Source organism: Salarias fasciatus, chromosome 13, assembly GCF_902148845.1.
Source record: "Salarias fasciatus chromosome 13, fSalaFa1.1, whole genome shotgun sequence".
Taxonomy (NCBI): domain Eukaryota; kingdom Metazoa; phylum Chordata; class Actinopteri; order Blenniiformes; family Blenniidae; genus Salarias; species Salarias fasciatus.
This window is the reverse complement of record NC_043757.1, coordinates 20,344,515-20,366,341: the sequence shown is the minus strand read 5'-3', so window position 1 is coordinate 20,366,341 and position 21,827 is coordinate 20,344,515. Positions and strand designations below refer to the sequence as shown.

Here is a 21,827-nt window from a genome sequence, read left to right as displayed (position 1 = left end):
CAGCTGATGCTGGCGTGGCCGACGTGCTCGCATCTGTTGAAGTGGTAAAGGTATAAAAGGTATTGTTACACGAGATTTATTAGGTTTGAAGAGGTCATTCAAATATCCATTCAGCACATTGGATTTAAATTCTCACACACCATATTATTTTATTATTTCCATCTATCTGTGGACAGATCCAGTGTGTGTGTGTGTGTGTGTGTGTGTGTGTGTGTGTGTGTGTGTGTGTGTGTGTCTACACTGGAGCTAACCTGCAGCCCTCTGGGCTGCTTTGCCCCACGAGATCACAGAGTGAGTGATGAGAGGGAATAGCAGCTCGGGAGTTACCGGGCAGGAGGTTTCGGTGAGATCTGGGTCCAGGTCTTTCGGGGTACATCCCTATTTATTCTCTCGCCACCTCCAGGACAATCTGTGGGTGCAGAAAACAAACAAAAGTCCTCTCAGCACAAAGCCGTCTCAATGCAGTGCTCACAGGCCACCGCCATTAATAATATGGACACTTAGTGAAGCAAACAGTTCTGAAAACATGTAGAAAAGTATATTATAACACGGATATGGATTTCTTTTTTTAAAGTCAGAAGTTGGGACATCAAATACAGTTAAACAGTGTGTTTATGATCACGGAAATGTGGCCAAGAAGTCCTATATCCTCACACTACATGGGCTTTTCTGTTATTTTTGGGAGTGTAACTGTTCACTATGCAATCAGCCCCTGTGGGTAATAATTTCCTTTCCCAATTCACAACAGTTCCCACCTTGCACAGAACGCTTTTTACAGGAAAGATAAGCACAAAGACAAAAATAACTACCCCAGCTCTAACACCCATTTTGGGTAATATATTTTTCTGCATCGTTATGATAAAAGTACACTTAGAAAAAATAAATAAAGCAATACTTTTTGGCTGATTCTCAGCAGAACGTTTGAAAAGTTTGTTCTCCCGTGACATCTGAAGAAAACAGTAATTAAAACTTGTTTGCAGATATTTTCCAATGGATTGTTTTAGTCATTTCTGTATTGATATCAACATGTAGCTAAAAGAAAAAGTTGCTTTATCATCTTGTTATTAATAAAAACCCTCCATAGTCCTGATTCATTAGGCAAGAAGAATGTCTAATAAGTCAAAGCCAAAAGTCAAAGTGAGCTTAATGAACTTGTCGATATAGAGCACTCAAAATAAAAAATACAGAATAAAGAATTTAGAAAGAATCGAACCCAAAATTTTATCGAATAAAAAAAAGAGAATCTCGGTCAAGAAAGAGCACAACAACAATTTAAATAAAGAAATTTCACTCTTATTATGTATAAATTTATGTGTACAATTAGTCCACTTTTCTACACTTCATGGTGTACAAAAGGAGTAGCACCTGCAGTTTCATTTATATGTCACATATAATGACAATAAAGCAATTCTATTCTATTTTGAGTTCAGCAATAAGCTGTGATAACAGTTTACTGCACAGAAGCTGTTGTATGTATAGTAAATGTTAACTCTAAAACAAAGTGAATGGCGTTATAATAATAAATCCACTGTGTGGGAATCAGATTGACTGAACTTCCACCATTCTGCCGCTAGATGTCACCGACTGACCATCCAATACAAGCAGGAGCGCCTCTAAACTATTTCCACACATTTTAGAGTTACACTTTACTCAAAAATGTGATTTCGCTGCAGACACGTGGCCCATGAACTCAAACAAACAAATACAAAACTCCCATTTTATTGCAATTTTTTGCCGTTTTGAAGTCGAAAGGCGCGTAAATTGACTCCAACTTTGCAAAACCACGTCAATTAGCATCTTATGAACACTTCCATCAAGCACTTGGCTGGAAACGCGTTAGAGTTGTTTCGGGATTATTATTAAATTTAATTGAAGTTTGTGGACAGTACCTGCTCTGGTGTCTGACACCTGCCCTGCTCCTCGTGGCCCGGCTGGAATGGCTTCACTGGCCCCGGCGGGAGACTGCTTTAACCTACATTTTTTTTCCGAAATGAAGCGAGGTGCTCGTTAATCGGAGGTAAACTGGAGATGAGATGAAGTGATGAGGAGGAGGATGGATGCAGCCAGGATGTGGCATGTGTGCATGACGTCACCTCTCCATGTACTGTGCGCCATTTTGGAAGAAAAAAATCTGGGATAATTTCCGTGGTCTTGACAGATCCGGACCCGAGTCTGCACACTGATTGTGGATGTTATCATTCTCCCCCGAGCAAGCCGCGTTGGTTGATTTGGTATTGGAGGCTGTGTACAGCAAGAGCTACTAAATGAAGCAATGGCGGGTAAGCCACTTTTGGAGGGAGGAGAAGAGGATCCACCTCACTTGTGATGGCCTGAATCTGCACGTTAGCTTAGCCACGGCTAACGATGCTAATTGTCATACTGTGTCACTGTCAGGTCATTTTTCCCCACAGTTACACAAAAAGCGAGCCACACGCCAAGTGACGCTGTGCTTGTTTTTCACAGGAGTTGCAGGAGGAAATGATTTCCAGTGGTGTTTCTCGCAAGTGAAAGGAGCGATAGATGAAGATGTTGCGGAAGGTATGTGGCTAGCGTTAGCTACAGCGGTGGTGTGAGGGGGGCTCTCTGCTCGTGCCGCATGGACGCTCGGGTTTTTACTTTTCGGACACCGGTCGCGATTGTTGCCAGTGTGTTTGTGGATGAGCTGCACAGCCGCCCCTTGCCTGTGAACGGGTGTGTGTCGACAGCTAGCAGGATGCTAGCCGTTAGCCGCTGTTAAAGGGGAGCGACCGCGTCCGTGACGTCAATGTGCTGCGTCCATAAATTGTAGAGTGACATCATGCTTGTTTTCATTCATACATTCATCTCATCAGCGAGTGAGGGTCCTGTACTTATTATTTTGAACTGTCATCATATGAAGTTTATAGATGTTACCGGGATCAGACAGCATTGTCCTAGCTGCTACACTGAGTGTAGCAGGAAGCTAAGCTCTTAGACCAAAATACACACATCCTGCTATATATGGAGTGGTTTTTCCAGGGCCGAAGCCACATACTTTCCTATTTGTGTCTGTCAAAATTACAATTTACTGTCGTTTTATAATTGTACTTGTACACATACTTATATTAAACCAAATTATTCTTGACAAAGTGTACTTGATCTGTGGGATTTCATTCATGTTGACCCCACAACATGTTCCAAAACATACTGAAAATCCCAAATGTTCTCCCCTCATTTCCCAATCTCTTCATATCTGTCTGGCTAGTTCTCCACGCACTTCTCCATAAGCTGCCCTCAAATACCTGGATTTTGTATTTGAAATTGAAGACATCTATAAAAAACATGCATTTCTCTGTGGACACAGCAAACCTGAAGAAGACTGCAAACAAGCGTGTTTGAAACATGTTTTTATTTAACATATATGCATACACTTAATTGTGTAAATGCTTATTAACATAATGTACATCCATGACACGCCTCACTGGACTCATCAGGACTGTTCTAGCTGCAGTTTTAAAAGACTGAAACGCTTCAGAAGTTCTGCCGTTGGCCTTAGAGAGGCGGCCGTGCTCTCTCACATCCTCCCGTTGAAAGTGTGAAAATGACTGTGAGGCCAGCCAAGCGCGAGGCAGGTCATATACCAGTAGATTTATCATCGAACTGAAACTGCATGTAAACAATGAAAGAACTGATTCATTAATGCAGATCACAGGGAGCTGCAGTACAAGTCCTTTATATGATGGCTGCTGTCACTGAAATCCTCCACTTGCTTTTTTCCTCAGTTTTCAGCTCATTCAGTCTGACTCATCACTGCTTTTTTTTCCTGTCTGGTTTCAGCTGACATAATATCAACAGTTGAGTTCAATTATTCTGGAGAGTTACTTGCAACTGGAGACAAAGGAGGCCGAGTAGTGATATTCCAACATGAACAGGAGGTAAGGTTCTTACGACATTTTATTTACAAGGCACTGGTTCACACCACAGCTATCTCAAAGCACACGAGGTACATTAGTGTCAGGACTTCAAGGTAAAGTTAAGAGAAACATATAAGGTGAGTCATGTTGGACTGGCCAGCAACATTTGTTCGTCTGAGCTGGTCTGGACCGTAAGATTTATCTGAAGGAGCAGTTCAAGGGTCAAAGTAGTGAACTGCATCTCCACACACTGACAGTTATCCTACAGTTCAGGGGTTTTTTTATTCAGCCTTTAGAAACTGAGAAAATGTACATACCCTGTAACTTATTTTTATTTTTTCCTTAGTCCAAGAATCGTCCACACCTCCGCGGGGAGTACAACGTCTATAGCACTTTTCAGAGTCACGAGCCAGAATTCGACTATTTGAAAAGTTTAGAAATCGAGGAAAAAATAAATAAAATAAGATGGCTACCCCAACAAAATGCTGCTCACTTTCTACTTTCAACAAACGGTAAGGTTTCTTCTTTTCTTTTTTTTTTTAACTGTTTCAAATACTCACTGATTTGATGACTGTGAAACTGTGTAACTCAACTTGAACCACCGACATCTCCTTGTCAGATAAAACTATCAAATTGTGGAAAATAAGTGAAAGAGATAAACGAGCAGAAGGTTACAACCTGAAAGATGAAGACGGGCGACTCAGAGACCCCTTTAGAATCACCTCTTTACGGGTACGTTCCGCTCTCCATCTCACACGTCTGACTTTAGCATTTCCGGTTCTTGTCTAACCGTCCGTGTGGATCGTTTCAGGTACCAGTGCTGATGCCAATGGGTCTCATGGTAGAAGCAAGCCCTCGGAGGATCTTTGCAAATGCGCACACCTATCACATTAATTCCATTTCTGTAAATAGTGATCATGAAACTTACCTCTCTGCAGACGACCTAAGAATAAATCTATGGCACTTGGAAATCACAGACAGAAGTTTTAGTATCCTTTTCCCATCGTTTGTTTGACGCCCGGCTTTGCGTTGTTCTGCAACGAAACACAAGATCTTGGATTCCTTAACTTTGTTTTCCCAGATATTGTAGACATAAAGCCCGCCAACATGGAGGAACTGACAGAAGTAATCACAGCTGCTGAGTGCCATCCACACCAATGCAATGTATTCGTGTACAGCAGTAGCAAAGGCACCATCCGCCTGTGTGACATGCGAGCAGCGGCGCTCTGCGATAGGCACTCAAAGTGTAAGTACCTCTGCCGTCAGTCTGTCAAGTCAAAGAAATTACCAAAATTCACTGATTTGATTGCGGTTTTAAATCATGCAGATTGTTTCGTTTGGATTTGTCACCGTTCAGTGAATGAGAGTGGTTGCAGGACGCGTAGTCATGGTTTCTTTCTTCCGTTCCGTTGGCAGTCTTCGAGGAGCCGGAGGATCCAAGCAGCCGATCCTTCTTCTCTGAGATCATCTCCTCCATCTCAGATGTGAAGTTCAGTCACAGCGGACGCTACATGATGACACGTGACTACCTCTCTGTCAAAGTTTGGGACCTCAACATGGAGAACAGGCCAGTGGAGACGTATCAGGTGCGTTCAAACGTTTAACCTGCGTCAATCAGTAGATCTGAGAAAACACATTTACACAAGGAAGGCTTACCTATAAATGAAGACTACCACCTTACTGCCAAACTTTAGATTTGAAGCATAAGGAATTCTTGAAAGATTAATAAGCTTAAAACCTGCAAAATTGAGGTCTGAATTTATTTATTTACTGCGTTAAAACATCTATAAGGTCAGTCAGACCTGACGTCGTCTGATAGTTTTTCTTCCTGACTGTCTCGGCCCACATGGTGGCTTGCGGAAGAAAATTTCACTAGAAATGAAAGTCAGAGTCCGGTACAGTTTGGAGCGCCGCAGTGATGATGTGCTGTTGCCAGGTAACCCGTTCTCCGGTCGAGTTAGTTTGCGGCGAGATTTGGAAAACTGTCCATGAAACTGATTTGTTCGAAAAGCAAACCGTTTGAAAATCAGTGTCGACAAAAAGAACTCATCTTGAATTAAATCCGCCCAATTTAAAGAAAGCGGTTAAAGAACAAGCAGGATGTGTTTTAATCTCTGTCGCATAGAAAATAAAGTAAATAACATTTTCTCTCTGTGACCATCATAATTTTCTGAATTCATTCAGAAGAAAAATAAATTTTCCAAGCCCCTCACAAAATGCTAAACTGAGACATTTTTAAAAAAAAGAATGTCATTATTTCCTTAAAGATTGGTGATAAAAATGCGAATGTTTTCCCATTTTAATATTGAGGTTGTGTTTGTGTTTTTAGGTCCATGAATACCTTCGCAGTAAACTCTGCTCCTTGTATGAAAACGACTGCATCTTCGACAAGTTCGAGTGCTGCTGGAATGGCAGTGACAGGTACGCCTCCACACAGCACCGCGCCGCCCGTCCATTCGCAAATGTTTGATTCTGTAAAGATGAAAAAAAACGTCCCTCTCCCTCAGTGCCATCATGACCGGCTCCTACAACAACTTCTTCCGAATGTTCGACCGCAACACCCGGCGGGACATCACACTGGAGGCGTCCCGGGAGAGCAGCAAACCGCGGGCCACGCTGAAGCCGCGCAAAGTGTCCACCGGCGGCAAGCGGAAGAAGGACGAGATCAGCGTGGACAGCCTGGACTTCAACAAGAAGATCCTCCACACTGCCTGGCACCCCAAAGATAACGTGATCGCTGTGGCAGCCACCAACAACTTGTACATTTTCCAGGACAAAATCAACTAGAAGATTTTTCGGGGGCTCCGGCAGATAGGGCTTTTACCGTACCTGTGTAGTTAAGCCTACTACTTGTCTATCTGTATAAGAAGAAAACAGCCTTGTTGTCCTCCTGGTGAAGAATTCGAAAGCACGCGTCTACTTTTTTTGCCACAGGAGGTTGATCCATAGGCCTGTTTCATTTTGAGTCTGAGCTTAGGTTGTTTTTTTGCCTTTTGGCACCCAGGGCGACCGACATGCCCCCCGCCCCCTCCCTCCCCGACCCAGAAAGTCCAATTCGGGTCTAATTGATGGAATGGCACTCCCCAGAGGTCAAACTCTTGAACGTTGGTGTTTGTGTTGACATTTTAAGCCTTCATTTCACGATTTAACGACAGAACTCTCGGAAGTCCTTAAAACTGACGTCTTGTCAAGGTTGTATCATCATTTCAAAGACCGCGGGCCCTTCTGAAGCACGGATCAACGGCCAATAGACCCAACTGTAACATTCCCCCTATCGGCCGTCTATTCAGGCCAGACTCCTGGTGGAAAAGGCCAAGAATTTGGAAAGTGGACTCCGTTTCTTTTCCTCCCATCCCTTTTCTTATTTTTACCCCAGTCAATACGGTGACATAATTTCACTGACTGTATCTACTCAAGTACACCTTGTCATCCACATAATAAAAGAAACTAAAACTACAGATGTGTTTTTAAATTTAGAAGTATGTATTAAAACATGTTTATTGCTTTGCATGTTTTTTTTTTGTTGTTTTTTGTTTTTTTTTATGTTGTAGAGGGGTGGAGAGATGTCCAAGTCACACCACTGTCTTTTTTTGAGCAGATCTCAAAGCAAATTTTGTTGAGGAAATACTACTCGGGGGCGACCAGTCTGAGATACCACTGTTTGGAGAGACGATCGATGGCGTGTTCGCGTCGAGAGATGGAAGTTTTAGTTGTTTTTTTTTAAACATGTTTTTGCTTTTGTTTTTCAGGATGCAGGCTGGAAACTTAAAATGGCACAAGATAGGGTCCAGGACAAAGGGAAATCTGCAGCCTTAATACCTACTTCTATCAGTGACAGCTACAAGTTTTTTGTCCCCAGACGTTTTACGAACCTCATGTGCATTATTTGTAAAATCCTATTTTATAGAGTTATGTCCTCATATACTGCTGCTACACGTGGCCGTCTATGAAAAACACACCGATGAGGAGGAGGAGGGTTGCACATCGTACGGTTTATGTGATAGAGTGCCTCCGAGTCATGTAACAAGTAGGGAATCCAGACAGGCCTCGTACATGTGCCCTTACCCATTTATTAGGGATGTCACTCAAAACTCCAACCGCATATTCGCAAAAAAAAATGTGGATCTTATCTCTGTAGTTGTGAATGCAGAAATGAAGGTTGACCACACACACACACACACACACAAACAAAAAAAAACATATACTGATACCATTAAAACAAACACATAATAATGCATTGTCTTTGTCCATTGATTCCTAACATGGTGACAATGTATTCACTTGTTTATTATTTTGACCAAAGTTCAATAAAATTTTAATTGTGTTCATCTGCATGTTTTTTTTCCCCCCCTCTTTGCGTTGATATATATCCATGTCGACAGGTTTCTGACTCCATCAGGGCGGCACTTATGTTTAAAACTTTTTATTTATTTGTGTCTGGATGAACAAATGGATCATTTCTCTTCCTTTTAACTGTGCACAACCGAGCAATCACTACCAGCTGTGATTACTTCAAAAAAAAAAAAAAAAAAAATCCCATCTGTTTTTTTCTAGATTCACAGCTCTTCTTAAAAATACAAACATGTAATCAATGCAATGGCAAAAAAGGCAGTGATGTATAACATGTATATATTAGGTCCCTAACGTGCAAATTTAAGGAACAGGAAGCGGCAAAAACATTCATCTCCACGACAAGCAAAGAGCAGCGGATTGGTCGCCGTTGTTTTCCAGCAGATGACAGATCAACAACTCTCCCGGCTGGTGGCTTGAGCCATGTGGGGCTCTCCCTTTAACCCATCCAGTCCAGGCCACACAGCCGCCTCTCCCTCCGGCGTCCCAGGCTCCAACTTTAAGGCATGCCAGGATGGTCATATGACGGTGACAAGGTGTCGCAATGTTCCACCAGCGCGCTCAGTAGGTGTTATGGGACGTTAGACGTTTCCCAATATATATCCTGCGGGGAGAGAAACAGGATTGTGAAATAATGTGGTGGCTGGAAATAGTACTAAAAAAAAAAACATATTTACAAAATGTGCAAGGCCCTGCATTTCATTTCCTTTATAGATTAAAGCTAAAAATAGAAATCTTCATCCAAATCACTTTTGACATGACTGTTATTCTTTGAGAGAACTGAACTGTAATATGGAGACGGGTTTCCTGTTTCACTGTTTATCCACCCATGTACTACTGCAAACAATTGTTTTGTAGCGTTAACAATCCTCTCTTACAAGAAGAGCGTGGAGGCCGAACTCAAAAGTTTATTAAATGTAAATTAATTGGACCGATCTGTAAAAACAAAACTGGAATCTGGCACTTTGAAATAAAACTGAATAAGGCAGCCGCTCAATTATTCATGTAAGTTAATAATTGAAGGTCTTTTTGCATCAGTGACGATGGTAAACAGTGCAAAGCAGGACTGTGTTCTCCTACATGGTAATTTTACAGATACGTAACACATCTGCAAATGAAAGGACTTTAAAATACTTTTTTGAATGTGCAAATAGAGCATATCAACTGTGTGCTTTAGGTTTTAGGTTTTAAGATTCTGCGGCTTGATTCTAATTAACCAGTAAATGTCGGTGCTTACCCCAGGCCAATGGCGAGTATGTGAGAAACGATTAATGAGGGAAGGAAGAGCTTGAGAAAGTCAGCAGAGAGCACGCCTCCCTTCTTCATGACACTGGTGTTCCTGATGCTGAGAGTGGTGGACCGCTTCGGGTATTTCAGCAGGAACTCCCTACGGGGGGAGCACATTAATTTTTCATTGTTTTGACTCCATTGAAATCAATAAGAGCTGCTTTAAGGTCACGCCGGCATCTTTACCCACACAGACATCAGATTTAACGGAATGAAAATTATTTACCATACTGTTGGCGAAATTGCATTCAAGTTTCCACTGGCTTCATTCTAATCATGATACTTGCTATTAGGTGTGTATTCACAGCACACAGATAACTCTGTTAAGTATGTGAAATGACCAGATTACTAAGTGGCTGCATACTTTGGTGGGTTGTTCTCAGGTCGACTTGACCAATCCCAGATCCAGTCGGCATTTTTCTTCATTAAACTCTCCACCTCCCGTCTTCTCTCCTGGGAGTCTTCATCAGACTAGAAGAAAAAAAACAGCATGTGAGTGAAGAGCTGTCAGCATCAGTCCACAAATTGTGGGTGATTAAAAACCAATGTACTGTTGTAAAACATCTAATCGGTGATGAGGCAGTCATCGGAGCAGACTGTTTGACTTGTCAGAGCAGGAAAGACGGGGGTGGTGGGGGGGAGCAGTTAGGGATGATTCAGAGGTCTGTGCCTGTTAGGACATGTTAAAGTGCTGTTTACATAACTGATCCTGATGTAGGTCAGCTTTACCTGCGAGCTGTTCCCTTCTGAGCCTCTCCACAGAAGAAGAGGGGTCTGCGCTCTCAGAGGACTGTTTTGACAACAAATAAGACACACTTTAAAGACGATACCAGTTGATCTGTTATCTAATAAGCAGAGAGAAAACACACACAGACAGTCCTTCCTCTTTTCTCACAGACCTGTTGCACTGGGAGCTTCCTCTGGAGCTGCTCCGGCCGGACTCGTGCTGTGCCTCCAGCAGCATCTTCTCCAGGTCGGCCTCCTGGATGGAGGTGGGGATTTGCTCCTGGCTTCCATGGTGACTGCTGGTTTTCGAGCCAGATCCACTGAAATGCAGCTCAACCCAGGAACCTGAAGGCAAATCCACACAACATACATGAAGCCTGGAGGGTTCAACTGGAGTCACTGCACTGAGAAAAGCAGAACAAAGAACAGATACAGACAAGTAAACACTTTCTAACTAGAGCAAAGGTCTCCAATACAACTGTAACAAAGTGTTATTTGACCAAACACACACATCACTCATCTTTATACACGATTAGGATTGCTCATTGATCCTTGCAGCTACCTAAAGTCTCAGCGCGTGCTAGCTTCAACAAAAACCAGCATGCAGATGTTTTTGTTTTTCCTTCAATCATCTTTATTTTACCTTGCAAACTCTCGTCGGATGAACCGTCCTTCTGGATCGACATTATCCTGCGTGTAATTTAGCGGCTCCGCGGCTTTAGAGGCCCTATTTCGAGCGAAATGGAGACAAAATGTCTGGGAGCAGAAGGAGCTTCGACTGCCACAATAACAATGACGCAACGCTTTGTTTATCTGCGACGTGATTGGCCGAGAAAGGAGGCCACGCACGGCACGTACACCATCACCCGACGTGACAGCGCGCGCACGCCTGCCCCCAACTTCAAGGAATGAATTAGCCCAAATCTAATAGTTTGCTTCTTTTATGTTGTAACGTGTTAAAGATGCAATTAGAAGTCTGGAAAGTCCTTGTTTTCGGTGCGGGGTTATTGTGCATGATGGCAGTTCCATGTTTCAGTCTGCAGATGGCAGTCATTACCCATCAGATTATCAAGTTTCTATCTGAAACTGCCCCAAAATAAAAAAAAAAAATAAGAATAAAATAAAATATAATTCCCATTGCAGACACTCGTGCTGTTATATTTCCACCATTCCTCTAACGCCGCAGTGTGTCTGGTGTTTCCCTCTCGGCTCCCATCCTCAGGCTGCCTGGCTCCTCGAGCCCAGTGGCCTCGCGTGCACCGGCTGACCCGGACTGCACCACTGACCTGCATTCGCTGCACACGCGGCACGGTAAATTCACCAGCCAGGGCTTACATTGTGTGCTTTTTTTAGTGTCATGACTGCCGCAGTGTGTGTCCTTAAATGTGTGCCCTCAGCCAAACCGTGGCCCAGGGGGAACTGTTCTATCTCCTGAATGAAAGCACTGTCTGCCCTCAGTTGTCCTGTTCACTGTTTAATGTGTACAGAATATTCAAATCATTGAGTTTTACTCTTCATCGGGCAAGGACACGTTCTTCTTTCTGTTTCTTCTGAACTATTATCGTTTATATCACATTGTACCAGATTAAATTTAAGTTGGTAAAACAGTGACTGAGCTAACTTTGTAAAAAAAAAAAAAAAAAATCAGCAGAACTTGTCAACAGTCAGTTTGGTATTGTAGTGGCCACCATGGTAGTGACGTGGTGAGCTGTGTTGCTTCATGACAACCTGTCAGCTGAGAGTTTGCATGATGTTTTTGTCCTTTTCTGTTTTGTTTTGTTTTTTTTTTTGTATCTCCAAGCATTCCAAGTTTCTTTAAAATGGCTATATGTTTGGATGTGTGTTTAACTGTTCGTGTAGCTATGGAAGGAGAAATGGACTTGTAGTCAGTGCACTATCCAGTACCTCACAAGTCTACTCAACTCTGCTCTCAATGAAGATAATTTACAGGGTTGGAGGGATGAAGGGATACGGATTGTCATGGAAACAAAAATAAATAGAGTGAAATAAATAATGCATCTTCTGAAATCTAGAAGAAAAATAGAAATTTCAAAAATAGATTGCTAAACACAGATTACAATAAAAACACTGATAGATTTTGAGATTCATTTGTCAATAGTAGCCTGTGGTTATTCACTGGAGTCAGCGATACTCAGTGGAAGTGCTTGATGCCCTTCCAAAAGCTATAAACTCTTCTAAAATTTATTAGAGGAACACTATTTTGAAAAAAATTGTCACTTCAGGAAATTATGCGCAACAATGTAGCACTACATCCACCCATCTGCCTCTGTTTCAGAATACATATCAAAATTACGGTCATGAAAGCATCAGGCCCCTGCTACATCCTCTATAGTGAAATGCCAATAATGTTGATCTACGCTACACACATCTGAAGTCCCCAGAGCACAAGACTTTATCACAAGTTATATTTCAGATAGTATTACAGCCTGTTCGTAGTGCTGTCACCATTTATGAAGAAAGCAATATTGCCCGTTATTTTGTTAAGTGTTATGAATGCTGTGTTCCACTCCACATCCCAGCTCTCATTTCAGCAATGCTCTCTCCAAATAAATAAGAAGAAACATGAACTGACAGTGTGCTGATGTGCTACCCCTCCTTTTCTTATACTTCACATTATGTGTTACATAATTAACCAAACGCTATGTATAAAGTATGGAATCTAATAAGCAACATGCAATAAATTAAATATATTCCCTCTTTCCCCATGTAAGAATTCATCGGAGAAAGGAGAAACTGTTTAAGGCAAGAAAAAAATAGCACAATGGCTTGCATAAATTATCCAAAACATAATGCCATAATATTAAATCAGTTCAAAATTATAACCGGGTATCGATGCGGAGAAAGTGGGATATATTTAGAGTGCAAGGAAAAATAATTTTCAACCGGCTTCAGTCCATTCATTTGAAGCAGAAACGATCCTCTGGAAGTCTCGCATTGATTACTACATAATGTTACAGTCTTGGAGGCAGAGTGGAGTAACATCCTGTCTCTCATCAGCCAGAGCGAGCAAGCGTTCATAAAGCAGAATCCCAAGTGATATGAGATATTTATCATTGATGAGAGAACAATATTAGCCAGTGGCATAAATACATGGAACACTTTGGACTCATGCTTCAAGCTGTTTTCACACGCCAGTAATCAGTAATGCACTGGAGAAAGAGCATGGAGCAGGAGGAGGATTCTAATCATGTTAAAGGATTTCACTGGAGCAAGTGAAACACAAGTGTATGGCGCCATGTATCTCCTGTACAGTTTCAAATACTCAAACTGGTCAGTTTATATTTTGATAGCCATTTTGCATCAATGAAGGTTGATTTATTTCTGTTTTCATTGACACCTTTTGACATTATAATTGTTGGTGATCAAGTGCGCCCAAGTGCGAGGCATCATTTTGCAGAGTTCTTTATACCAAGTTTCCATGTTTGTTCATGGGAGAATACAATCTTATCAATGCTTCTTTGTGCTCTTCAGTTGAACACACAAAGTAATTCTCAGTAATTTGAGATTTCAGAAATTGAGAAACAAAACTGACCAGCATTATTTTTGACAGAGCAGGAATAATGCGACTAGTAAATTGGTGAATTAGAATATATAAACCTGAAATTAAATTTTGATGCTGTTTATGTCTCCTTTGATCACTTAGTGTTTTTGTGTTCATTTCATTTTTCTGTGCTCACACCGGTAACTGCTTAGCTTTTAGCTTATATCAACATTAAATACGCCTGATTTAAATTTACTGTCACTTCTACCTATTCTGTGTTTCCATCTGTGTGGAACGATTACAAGAATTCCCTGGGATTAAAAAAGTATTTCTATTGTATTCTATTCTATGAAATTGAATGACAGTGTTGATTTCTGACCATGTTCCCTCATGTAATTGAATCTCAAACTGTTGCTTATTGGAATACTTTTAATCCTCACTCACATGTACTCTTGGTACTTACCCAAAAGGAGGCAGCCACCACAGTGGTTCAGGCTTCAGAGGCGGTACCTGCCACAACACAAACATCTGGATGCCCACGACACATCTCTTATTTTATTTTGAAATAATTTTTCCAATATTGATTTTGATAAGAGCAAAATCCAACTTCTTCCGCCGGTCCATCTTCTGTGTCTGCTTTATCCACATGATCCCACCAGTCAGAAAAGAGCAGGTCAGCTTGCGTCTGTCTCCAGCAGCACCACAAGCAGACAGATAAATCACCCTCATTAGATGCTTGTATGTCTAACACACAAGACGTGGACACCAGCATGACTAATAATGGTGGAAACTGGACGACCCAGACAAAAAAAAAATCCATACAGCTCAATGCAGAACATGGCAGAGTCTCCTTTAATTGCAGATACTGCTTTTTAATTCAGCTTTGATCTCCTTCACCAATCACACGCTTCACATACAAATGCAGAAAATGCTGTGTGACACATGTGAAATCAGCAATGTGGAAAATACTCAAAGCTGAAATGAACAGCAGTATTTGGTGAAATATTCAGGCTTGAGTACATTATTCGAAAGCGCTTCACTCCCCCTCGCATGGCTCTTTAGTGACTACGTTTTATCAATAATGCATGCTATTGCCTCAAAATGTTTCTCACACAACCCAGCAGTGATTTGCATTGCGAGTAATAACCTCAGTTCCTGATTTCACTCTTGTTTACACGGTGAAATAATGCCATGTTTTCACTTCAAATTTCCAATTGTTGTGATTCATGATTCCTGAGTGACAATCAGCCAGACTGCCCAGTGTGTTGTGTGAAAACCTCTCACAGTGTCTGCAAACAGGTGCCTTTGCAATATGATATGAGAGCCCATCATTGAGCATTCATGTCTTCTGTTTTCAGTCCTTTCATGAATCAGACTCAACTTTTTCTCTATGAGGTGAGAATAATAACCACTGGGATGCAAATAAAGACCACCTTGATATGTTGCTTCTTTCCATGCATGATATTGTCATTAACTCACATTGTTTTTTTACTAAATTAAAAACTCAAACAGTGATAAATGAATGTTTTCAAGCTGTTATAGACATTTCTATTGAGATGTTGCCAGAATCCACATTTCTGTACCACTACAATTCACCACTCTACATGAAATACATTAAAATAACACAGATGCTATAGTGAGTCATGAGAGTAGAGAAAGTAGCAGATATTATGAGCTAAATTAAAACGGATCCTCCTGCTGCTCACATCCATCAGAGTCAAATTTGATTATCCGGCATCCATATCCATTCAGGAGGGAGGAAGTATTATATGCTCCAGTGTGCATGATTCATCGTGCTCGGTCCATAATGAATGGCCCAACATTCAATTAAAAACACCCTATTCATCACGAGCTATGATTTAAACTTGTTAGAGTGGTTTTGTTGTCTCTGTCTGACTCTGTTTGCCCGGGACGGCGTCTGTTCTCGTCGGTCTCTAAGCAGCCACTTTCAGATATACGACCAGCAACTTTAAGCAGCTCTAATTGAGTTGCAGGAGAACGAAAATGAAGAAAACTGACGAGCGCTGTGTGAGAGTTTGTGGGAACTTTCTGCCAGACGCGGCTAATAAAGAAGAGTTGTTCAAGCCGTGGTATCGCGGCCATAAATCATGATGCTTTGTGGCCTTCAGAGAGGGAATGAATCACCGTCTGAGTACAGGGAGTGAAAGCGGACTCGTGTGATTACAATGGCAGTGAAACGGAGTGCTTACAGCCATCATGCACACCGAAAGTCAATTGAGACCTTTCAGATTTTAAAACATTTACCCAGATTTGATGAATTCACCATGTACAAAGAATCCTTTGTAAGATTTTGCCGAGCTCAGATTTTTGGTTGAAGGATTTCCACCATTCCATTAATCTTTTGAAGCACGTAATGTAACAGGCATTTTGGCGTTTAATCTCTCTTTTCTTTGTGAGTATGTAATTTATGCATCCGACTGCTCGAGCATGGCAGGCGACTGCGGGGAAATTGTCATTTTAATTAAAGGATGCATTCAAACGACAGCCGCAGCAGTTTATTCTCCAGACACACTGGTGTGCAGCCAATCAGGACCAGGTAGAAGCATTTTTAAAAAGAATTCCATGATACTAAATGTTGTCTGTTGATTGCTCGGGATTCACACAAGCAGAAATAATGGCAGAGTTTTTGTCCATACTGGGCTGTATTAGCAGGGCCGTCCGGAATCTGATAAAGCCTCACAATGATCACACAGCCTTGCAAAAATAGATTTCGTGGCCACAAAGCCTCAAATAAGAATTTTCTCCTTTTCTCTTGTCAGATTGTCCGTGGGAACCTTATCAGCAATAGTCAGGTCGATGGTTTGCCATTTGTGGTAAGTAGTAGACGTCGTATTTTAAGACTCTGAGACTTGGTTGAACCCAAACATGTGTACCACAGGAATCTCAAAACACCCGAGTCCCAGAGAGCATGGGAATCGCTCTCCTATCTACTGTACATACGAGAGGTGGCTCGTGAAAATGTTTGCTGAGCTAAAGCAATTATACATGGGAAATGTACTTGATTCCAGGTTTGCACACCGGCGATGGGCTGAAATTATATTTGGACAGAAACGCTGATGTGAGGAAAGTTGTTTGTGCTGTAAAGCGTGTTTGAAAAGGAGAAGGGACGAGGAGCCCTGATAACGGAACGAGTGTGGGAATAGCAGAGAGATGATAAGTATGTGTGGATATCAGGCCCTCGGTGTAATTTTGCAGCAGCCACCCGCACTCCTGTCGCTGCTCGACTTCTGTTTGACTTCAGGGGAGGATTTAATGATATCCTGATATGAGGCGCCATAATTCATGATAAACCACATTAGACATTGCTGTGCCACCCCTTCCTCCTAGGCCTAATTTTCTCTTTGTATGCTCGTCTCATTCTCATGCTTGTTATCAAAGAATTAGAGAGTTGGTGGATTAAAGACAATTTATTTTTTTGTGCCGTTGGCTCGTGTAGACTTTTTTTTTTTTTTTTACTGCTAGAAGAAAAAAGTTTCTCAAAAGCTGTAAAGATTTCACAACTGTCTGGTTTTCAGTCTGTCCGATTTAAATGATAATTACACAGAAAAAAGATTTAATTGTGTCATACTGCACAATGGTTTGCCATTCCAGTTCTCTGGTGGAATAATCACTGCTGTTAACACATTGGGACAATTTCAGTCATTATGTAATTACTGCCCATGCTTATTTACAAAGGACTGACATTTCAGCGGATTCACAGTCTTCCAGCATGTTGTCGAATTAAGATGAACAAATATTGTCTTCCATGCCAGTGCAGTGTTCAGTTGAAGTGTCTGCCTTTTTAAAAGGAGTAATTTGAGCCTGACGTCTGTGTTATATTATCACCAGTTCAATAACAATGCTCCCAAGTTCTGCGGATTGTTTTGTCGTTTTCAGCCAGATAGACCCATTTATAATGACACAGACATTAAAGCACACAACGAGACAGACAATATATCTTGTAACTAACTGACTGGTTTAAATACTGTCACACAACCAGCACAGACGGATCGAAAATGTGTCTCCCAGGGTGTGTGTGTCTGCAATATTAATACCAATCACATCTATTCACAGTTATATCACATGATTTTTTTTACTTGCACATATTCAGTAAATAACTCTTCCAGCTATTTCATGACCCTTTTATGAGAATATTCACAATGATGTGTACATCAACAAAAATGTAAAAGCTTGATTTATAACCCTCTGCTGTCCCTTTTGCAAAGGATCTTTTTAAAAGACTTCCTGAAGTCGTTATTGAATATAGTGTATATAACAGGGTTCAGGGAGCTGTTGCAGTAACCGAACCAGAAGAACATTTTGAAAAGTGTCTCCGGGACGCAGCAAATGTCACACACGGCGGTGAGGGAGTAAGTGAAGAAAAAGGGGAACCAGCAGAGAACAAACACTCCCATGACCACAGCCAGGACAAAGGTGAAGCGCCTCTCTCTGTACTGTCTTCCTCTACGCCGGTCCACTCTCACCGCAGACCGGCTCTCCGGGTTTGGAGACGTTTCTCCAGGTTTCACCTGGGCCACTGTGGCCGTTCTCACTCCTTTCTTCTTCTTTAGAGAACACAGGATGCTTTCGTTCTCATCTGACGAGGAGGGATCCTCGTCCACGTCCAGTCCGTTGTCTTCCTCTTTCTCCTCCTTGCCCTCTCTGTCTTTCGTCCCCTGAGCGTCCAAACCAAACTGAACATCTTCGGAGCCGTCGTTTTCTCTTTGCCGCTCTCCTGGGGGAGTTCTCGACCGCTTCTTGGCAATCTGGTAGATCCTGACGTAGACCATGATCATGATGACGCAGGGTGCGAAGAAAGAGGCAGTGCTGGAGAATATGATGTACCACTTCTCCTCGTTTATCTCACACTTGGGGTGGTCCTCTTTGCCCTCGTCCTTTTTCATCGTGATGAGCGGAGGGAAGGAGATGATGCCCGCCAGCACCCAGACCAAGCAGAGCGTGCATTTTATCCTCCGTGGGGTCCTCCGCAGGTTGTACTCAATAGCCTGAGTGACAGACCAGTATCTGTCCAGGCTGATTGCACACAGGTGAACGATGGACGAGGTGCAGAAGAGCACGTCCAGAGCCAGGTAGATCTCACACCACACCTTGCCAAAGTACCAGAAGCCCATCAGTTCATTGGCTAAGGAGAACGGCATCACCAAGGTGGCGACCAGGATGTCTGCACACGCCAGGGACACTAAAAACAGATTCTGCGGCGCTCTCAGAGCTCGGCATGTGATCACAGCTATCACCACCATGACGTTGCCAAAGACAGTTAGCAAGATGAGGATACCCACCAGGACCGTCAGAGGCACCGAGGTCTGCGCAGTGTACGGCTGCCTGCCGGGTAAAGTCTCACTTCCACTGCTGAAGTTGAGGCAACCCATCAAGACGAGCGGTGTTGTCAGTGGTATAGTTTGAACAGGGCTCTGTCTGAAGAGTTGGGAGCTGTATTTCCCAGCAGTCTATTAATTACATCCATTTAAGAACACGACATCAGAGGATAGAGTCTCTTCATTCTGTGCTCCAAAAGAAAAAAATTCTTCTTCTTTGTCTGTGAGGAAATAGAGGCCAGCAAAAAAAAAAAAAGGTTTCTTATGTTAAAAAGACAAAAAATAACAACTGAACTAAAAGGAACTTTGATTTATCCTCAATTTTGTACATCAGAGAGATTCAAAAAGAGATAACTTCTTTCAGTAAAAAAAAAAAATTCATCCACCAACCTTTGAGAGTAAAAGCTTGCCGATATATCCCTTGAAAGACATTTCATAAAACAGACTTATATTGCAGATGATGCAGGCTCAGGCAGGTCTTTTCATCTGTTGCTACTGAAGGGGAGTACCTCTTTTATATGGGCTTGATCTGACGCGGAGGGTCTGTGATGCTGGCTCCACTTCAGTGAGAACAGGGATGGGCGGGTTCGTCTTCCACTGGAGGTTTAAAATACATCTGCTGCTGCGCCCCTCGCTGAAACCATCGGCCCATTATGACATTAATACTATTGATTTATAGAAGCAATATGTCCACTCTGTTAAATTACAGCAAAATAGGTGTGCACTCCATGTGGTTTTAATCATGAATTACTGTTATTTTCTTAAGTGCATATTGTTCAGATATATCTTCAAAGCATAACATATCTTGAAAAAAAAACTTGACAGAGAAAAGGAAATCACAGCACAAGAGGACAAAAGCAGCTCACCAGTGACAATTGAGGACAACATTTATTCTTTTTAGTGACGGTGTAAAGTAAGTCAGAATGAAAGAACTGTGACAGACAGGTTTTATTTCACTGTGAAACCTTGAATGCAGAACAAGTAAGGTTCCATTTATTTATAAGCCCTATGTGTGTTACAGTGTTGGATACTCTAATGTGATGCCTGTGACAGGAACAGGATGCCTAAGAGGCATAACCCTGGAAAAAATTTTTTCTCTTGAGCAGTCCAGTGTTTCCCATTGCTTTATGGTGTTACTGAACACTATTTTTGCTTTCTGCTTTATTTATAGTTTCCAGCATGCCGGCCAGCTTCCATCATGAGTTATTCACATATTGTTTAAAAAAAGGAAAAAAGAAGAACCTCCTTCCAAGAATCCCCTCTTCTCAAAAATCTAAATAAAAAAGCATTTTTTTAATACCCACACAGCAAATTATAGCGCAGACTAGCAGGACTCTTAAATCCTGTGATTAGCATGTGATTTATTCATCAACTTAAAAACATTCCATAATTTTGATTGATGTTTGTGTATTTTTTAAATATCATCCAATAATATCCAGTAGTATTATCTGTCATTTAGCTGGAGTGGAGTTTAAAGAGGGACATGTTTTCTGTCTTAAGGAGGTCAATGATGGCACATTCCTGCTTTTTAAACTTATTTACATTTGGCCATGTCTGTATGAGTGCTCCTCAGTAATATTCCAATTAAAATTCATTTGGATAAATTTCAGGAAGTTGCTTTTCTCTCTCCTGTAATCTGAAATAACCAGATCATAGATGTGGACCAAAATAATAAAAACCTCAGCTTGACCATAGACAATAAGCTGGCCTTTGAACACCAAGGCACTTTATATAAACAGCAACCACCACCACATCTTCTTTACCAGGAAACTGATTGAACTTTTACGAGAATGTACCACAAATTGCCCCTTGGGGATGATAAAGTTTCTAAACTAAACCTTACACGGATTATGGCTGGATTATTAGTTTTAACAATGCTTCTTGGCAGGGCTGCGGAGTGGTTACTGCAGTGGTTAATGCTCTCACCCCATCACGAGAATGTCATTGGCTTGAATCTAGATCAGTCCTTTGGTTTGAAGTTTGCATTCCACAGTCCCAAAAGATGCATGTGAGGTAAATAAAGTGCCAAAGTCACCCTGCGTGTGATTGTGAGTGTGTTTCACTGTGCTTGGCCTGTGATTGACTGACAACCTGCATGTCCAGAGTGTATCCCGCCTCCTCCCATAGTCAGCTAGGATCAGCTCCAGGGCCCCATGACCCTGAAATACATTAATTGTAATAGTAGATCAATGGATCCACCCGAGGCCATCCCAGCATATCCACTCCTAAATGGAGGGAGTCTTGTCATTTTGGAGTATGAAATTAGGTCCCTAACCCTGGAGATACGGGATTCCCACCGAATTCATTAGCTCAATATCAGTCTGCTTTAAAAGGTAACAATCATGCCTCTGACTGTCATCACCTGGAATTTCCAAAGCTAAAATAAACAGTATGATGTGACAGCATAGAAAAGCTGTTTGGCATTGAGAGAGAAGATTTGACAACTTTTTAATGAGTATAATCTAGTAGTACTTTCATTGGATAATGTTTAATCTTTATACTCTAAAAAATTTCATTAATAAATATTATATATTCAGTTCCACTACATTTACAATGTTAAATTATGTATTTAATACTGTTGACACTAAGTGAGTATAAAAAATTCAGTTGGATTCTCCCTATACCTTATTTCTTCTGATTATCTTGCAAATACTTAATAAATATACCAGTTGGTCTGTTTTGTCAGATACTGTTACTCCACGAGAAATGAGAAAATAGCAAAACTTCAGAACCAAAGTGTGCACATTTGTGCAG

General features: G+C 41.6%; 3 protein-coding genes across 3 annotated transcripts; 1 reads left to right on the top strand and 2 right to left on the bottom strand.

Moving 5' to 3' along the window:
- The first annotated feature begins 2,095 nt into the window (after window positions 1-2,095).
- LOC115399201 (protein phosphatase 2, regulatory subunit B, delta) lies at window positions 2,096-8,204 on the top strand. The gene is made up of 10 exons (XM_030106471.1): window positions 2,096-2,279; window positions 2,464-2,538; window positions 3,796-3,893; window positions 4,219-4,384; window positions 4,492-4,604; window positions 4,684-4,861; window positions 4,954-5,118; window positions 5,289-5,458; window positions 6,202-6,293; window positions 6,380-8,204. The coding sequence occupies exons 1-10, from the start codon at window positions 2,273-2,275 to the stop codon at window positions 6,657-6,659; spliced, it is 1,344 nt and encodes a 447-aa protein (XP_029962331.1). The 5' UTR covers window positions 2,096-2,272; the 3' UTR covers window positions 6,660-8,204.
- A 221-nt stretch (window positions 8,205-8,425) lies between these two features.
- bnip4 (BCL2 interacting protein 4) lies at window positions 8,426-11,047 on the bottom strand. The gene is made up of 6 exons (XM_030106472.1): window positions 10,879-11,047; window positions 10,409-10,580; window positions 10,239-10,299; window positions 9,874-9,980; window positions 9,460-9,609; window positions 8,426-8,826 (listed from the first exon to the last, which is right to left on the bottom strand). Exons 1-6 carry the CDS (start codon window positions 10,919-10,921, stop codon window positions 8,784-8,786), a joined length of 576 nt encoding a protein of 191 aa, XP_029962332.1. The 5' UTR covers window positions 10,922-11,047; the 3' UTR covers window positions 8,426-8,783.
- A 6,860-nt stretch (window positions 11,048-17,907) lies between these two features.
- LOC115399507 (alpha-2A adrenergic receptor-like) lies at window positions 17,908-19,204 on the bottom strand. The gene has a single exon (XM_030106923.1). It carries the CDS (start codon window positions 19,125-19,127, stop codon window positions 17,934-17,936), a length of 1,194 nt encoding a protein of 397 aa, XP_029962783.1. The 5' UTR covers window positions 19,128-19,204; the 3' UTR covers window positions 17,908-17,933.
- Between the last annotated feature and the right edge of the window lie 2,623 nt (window positions 19,205-21,827).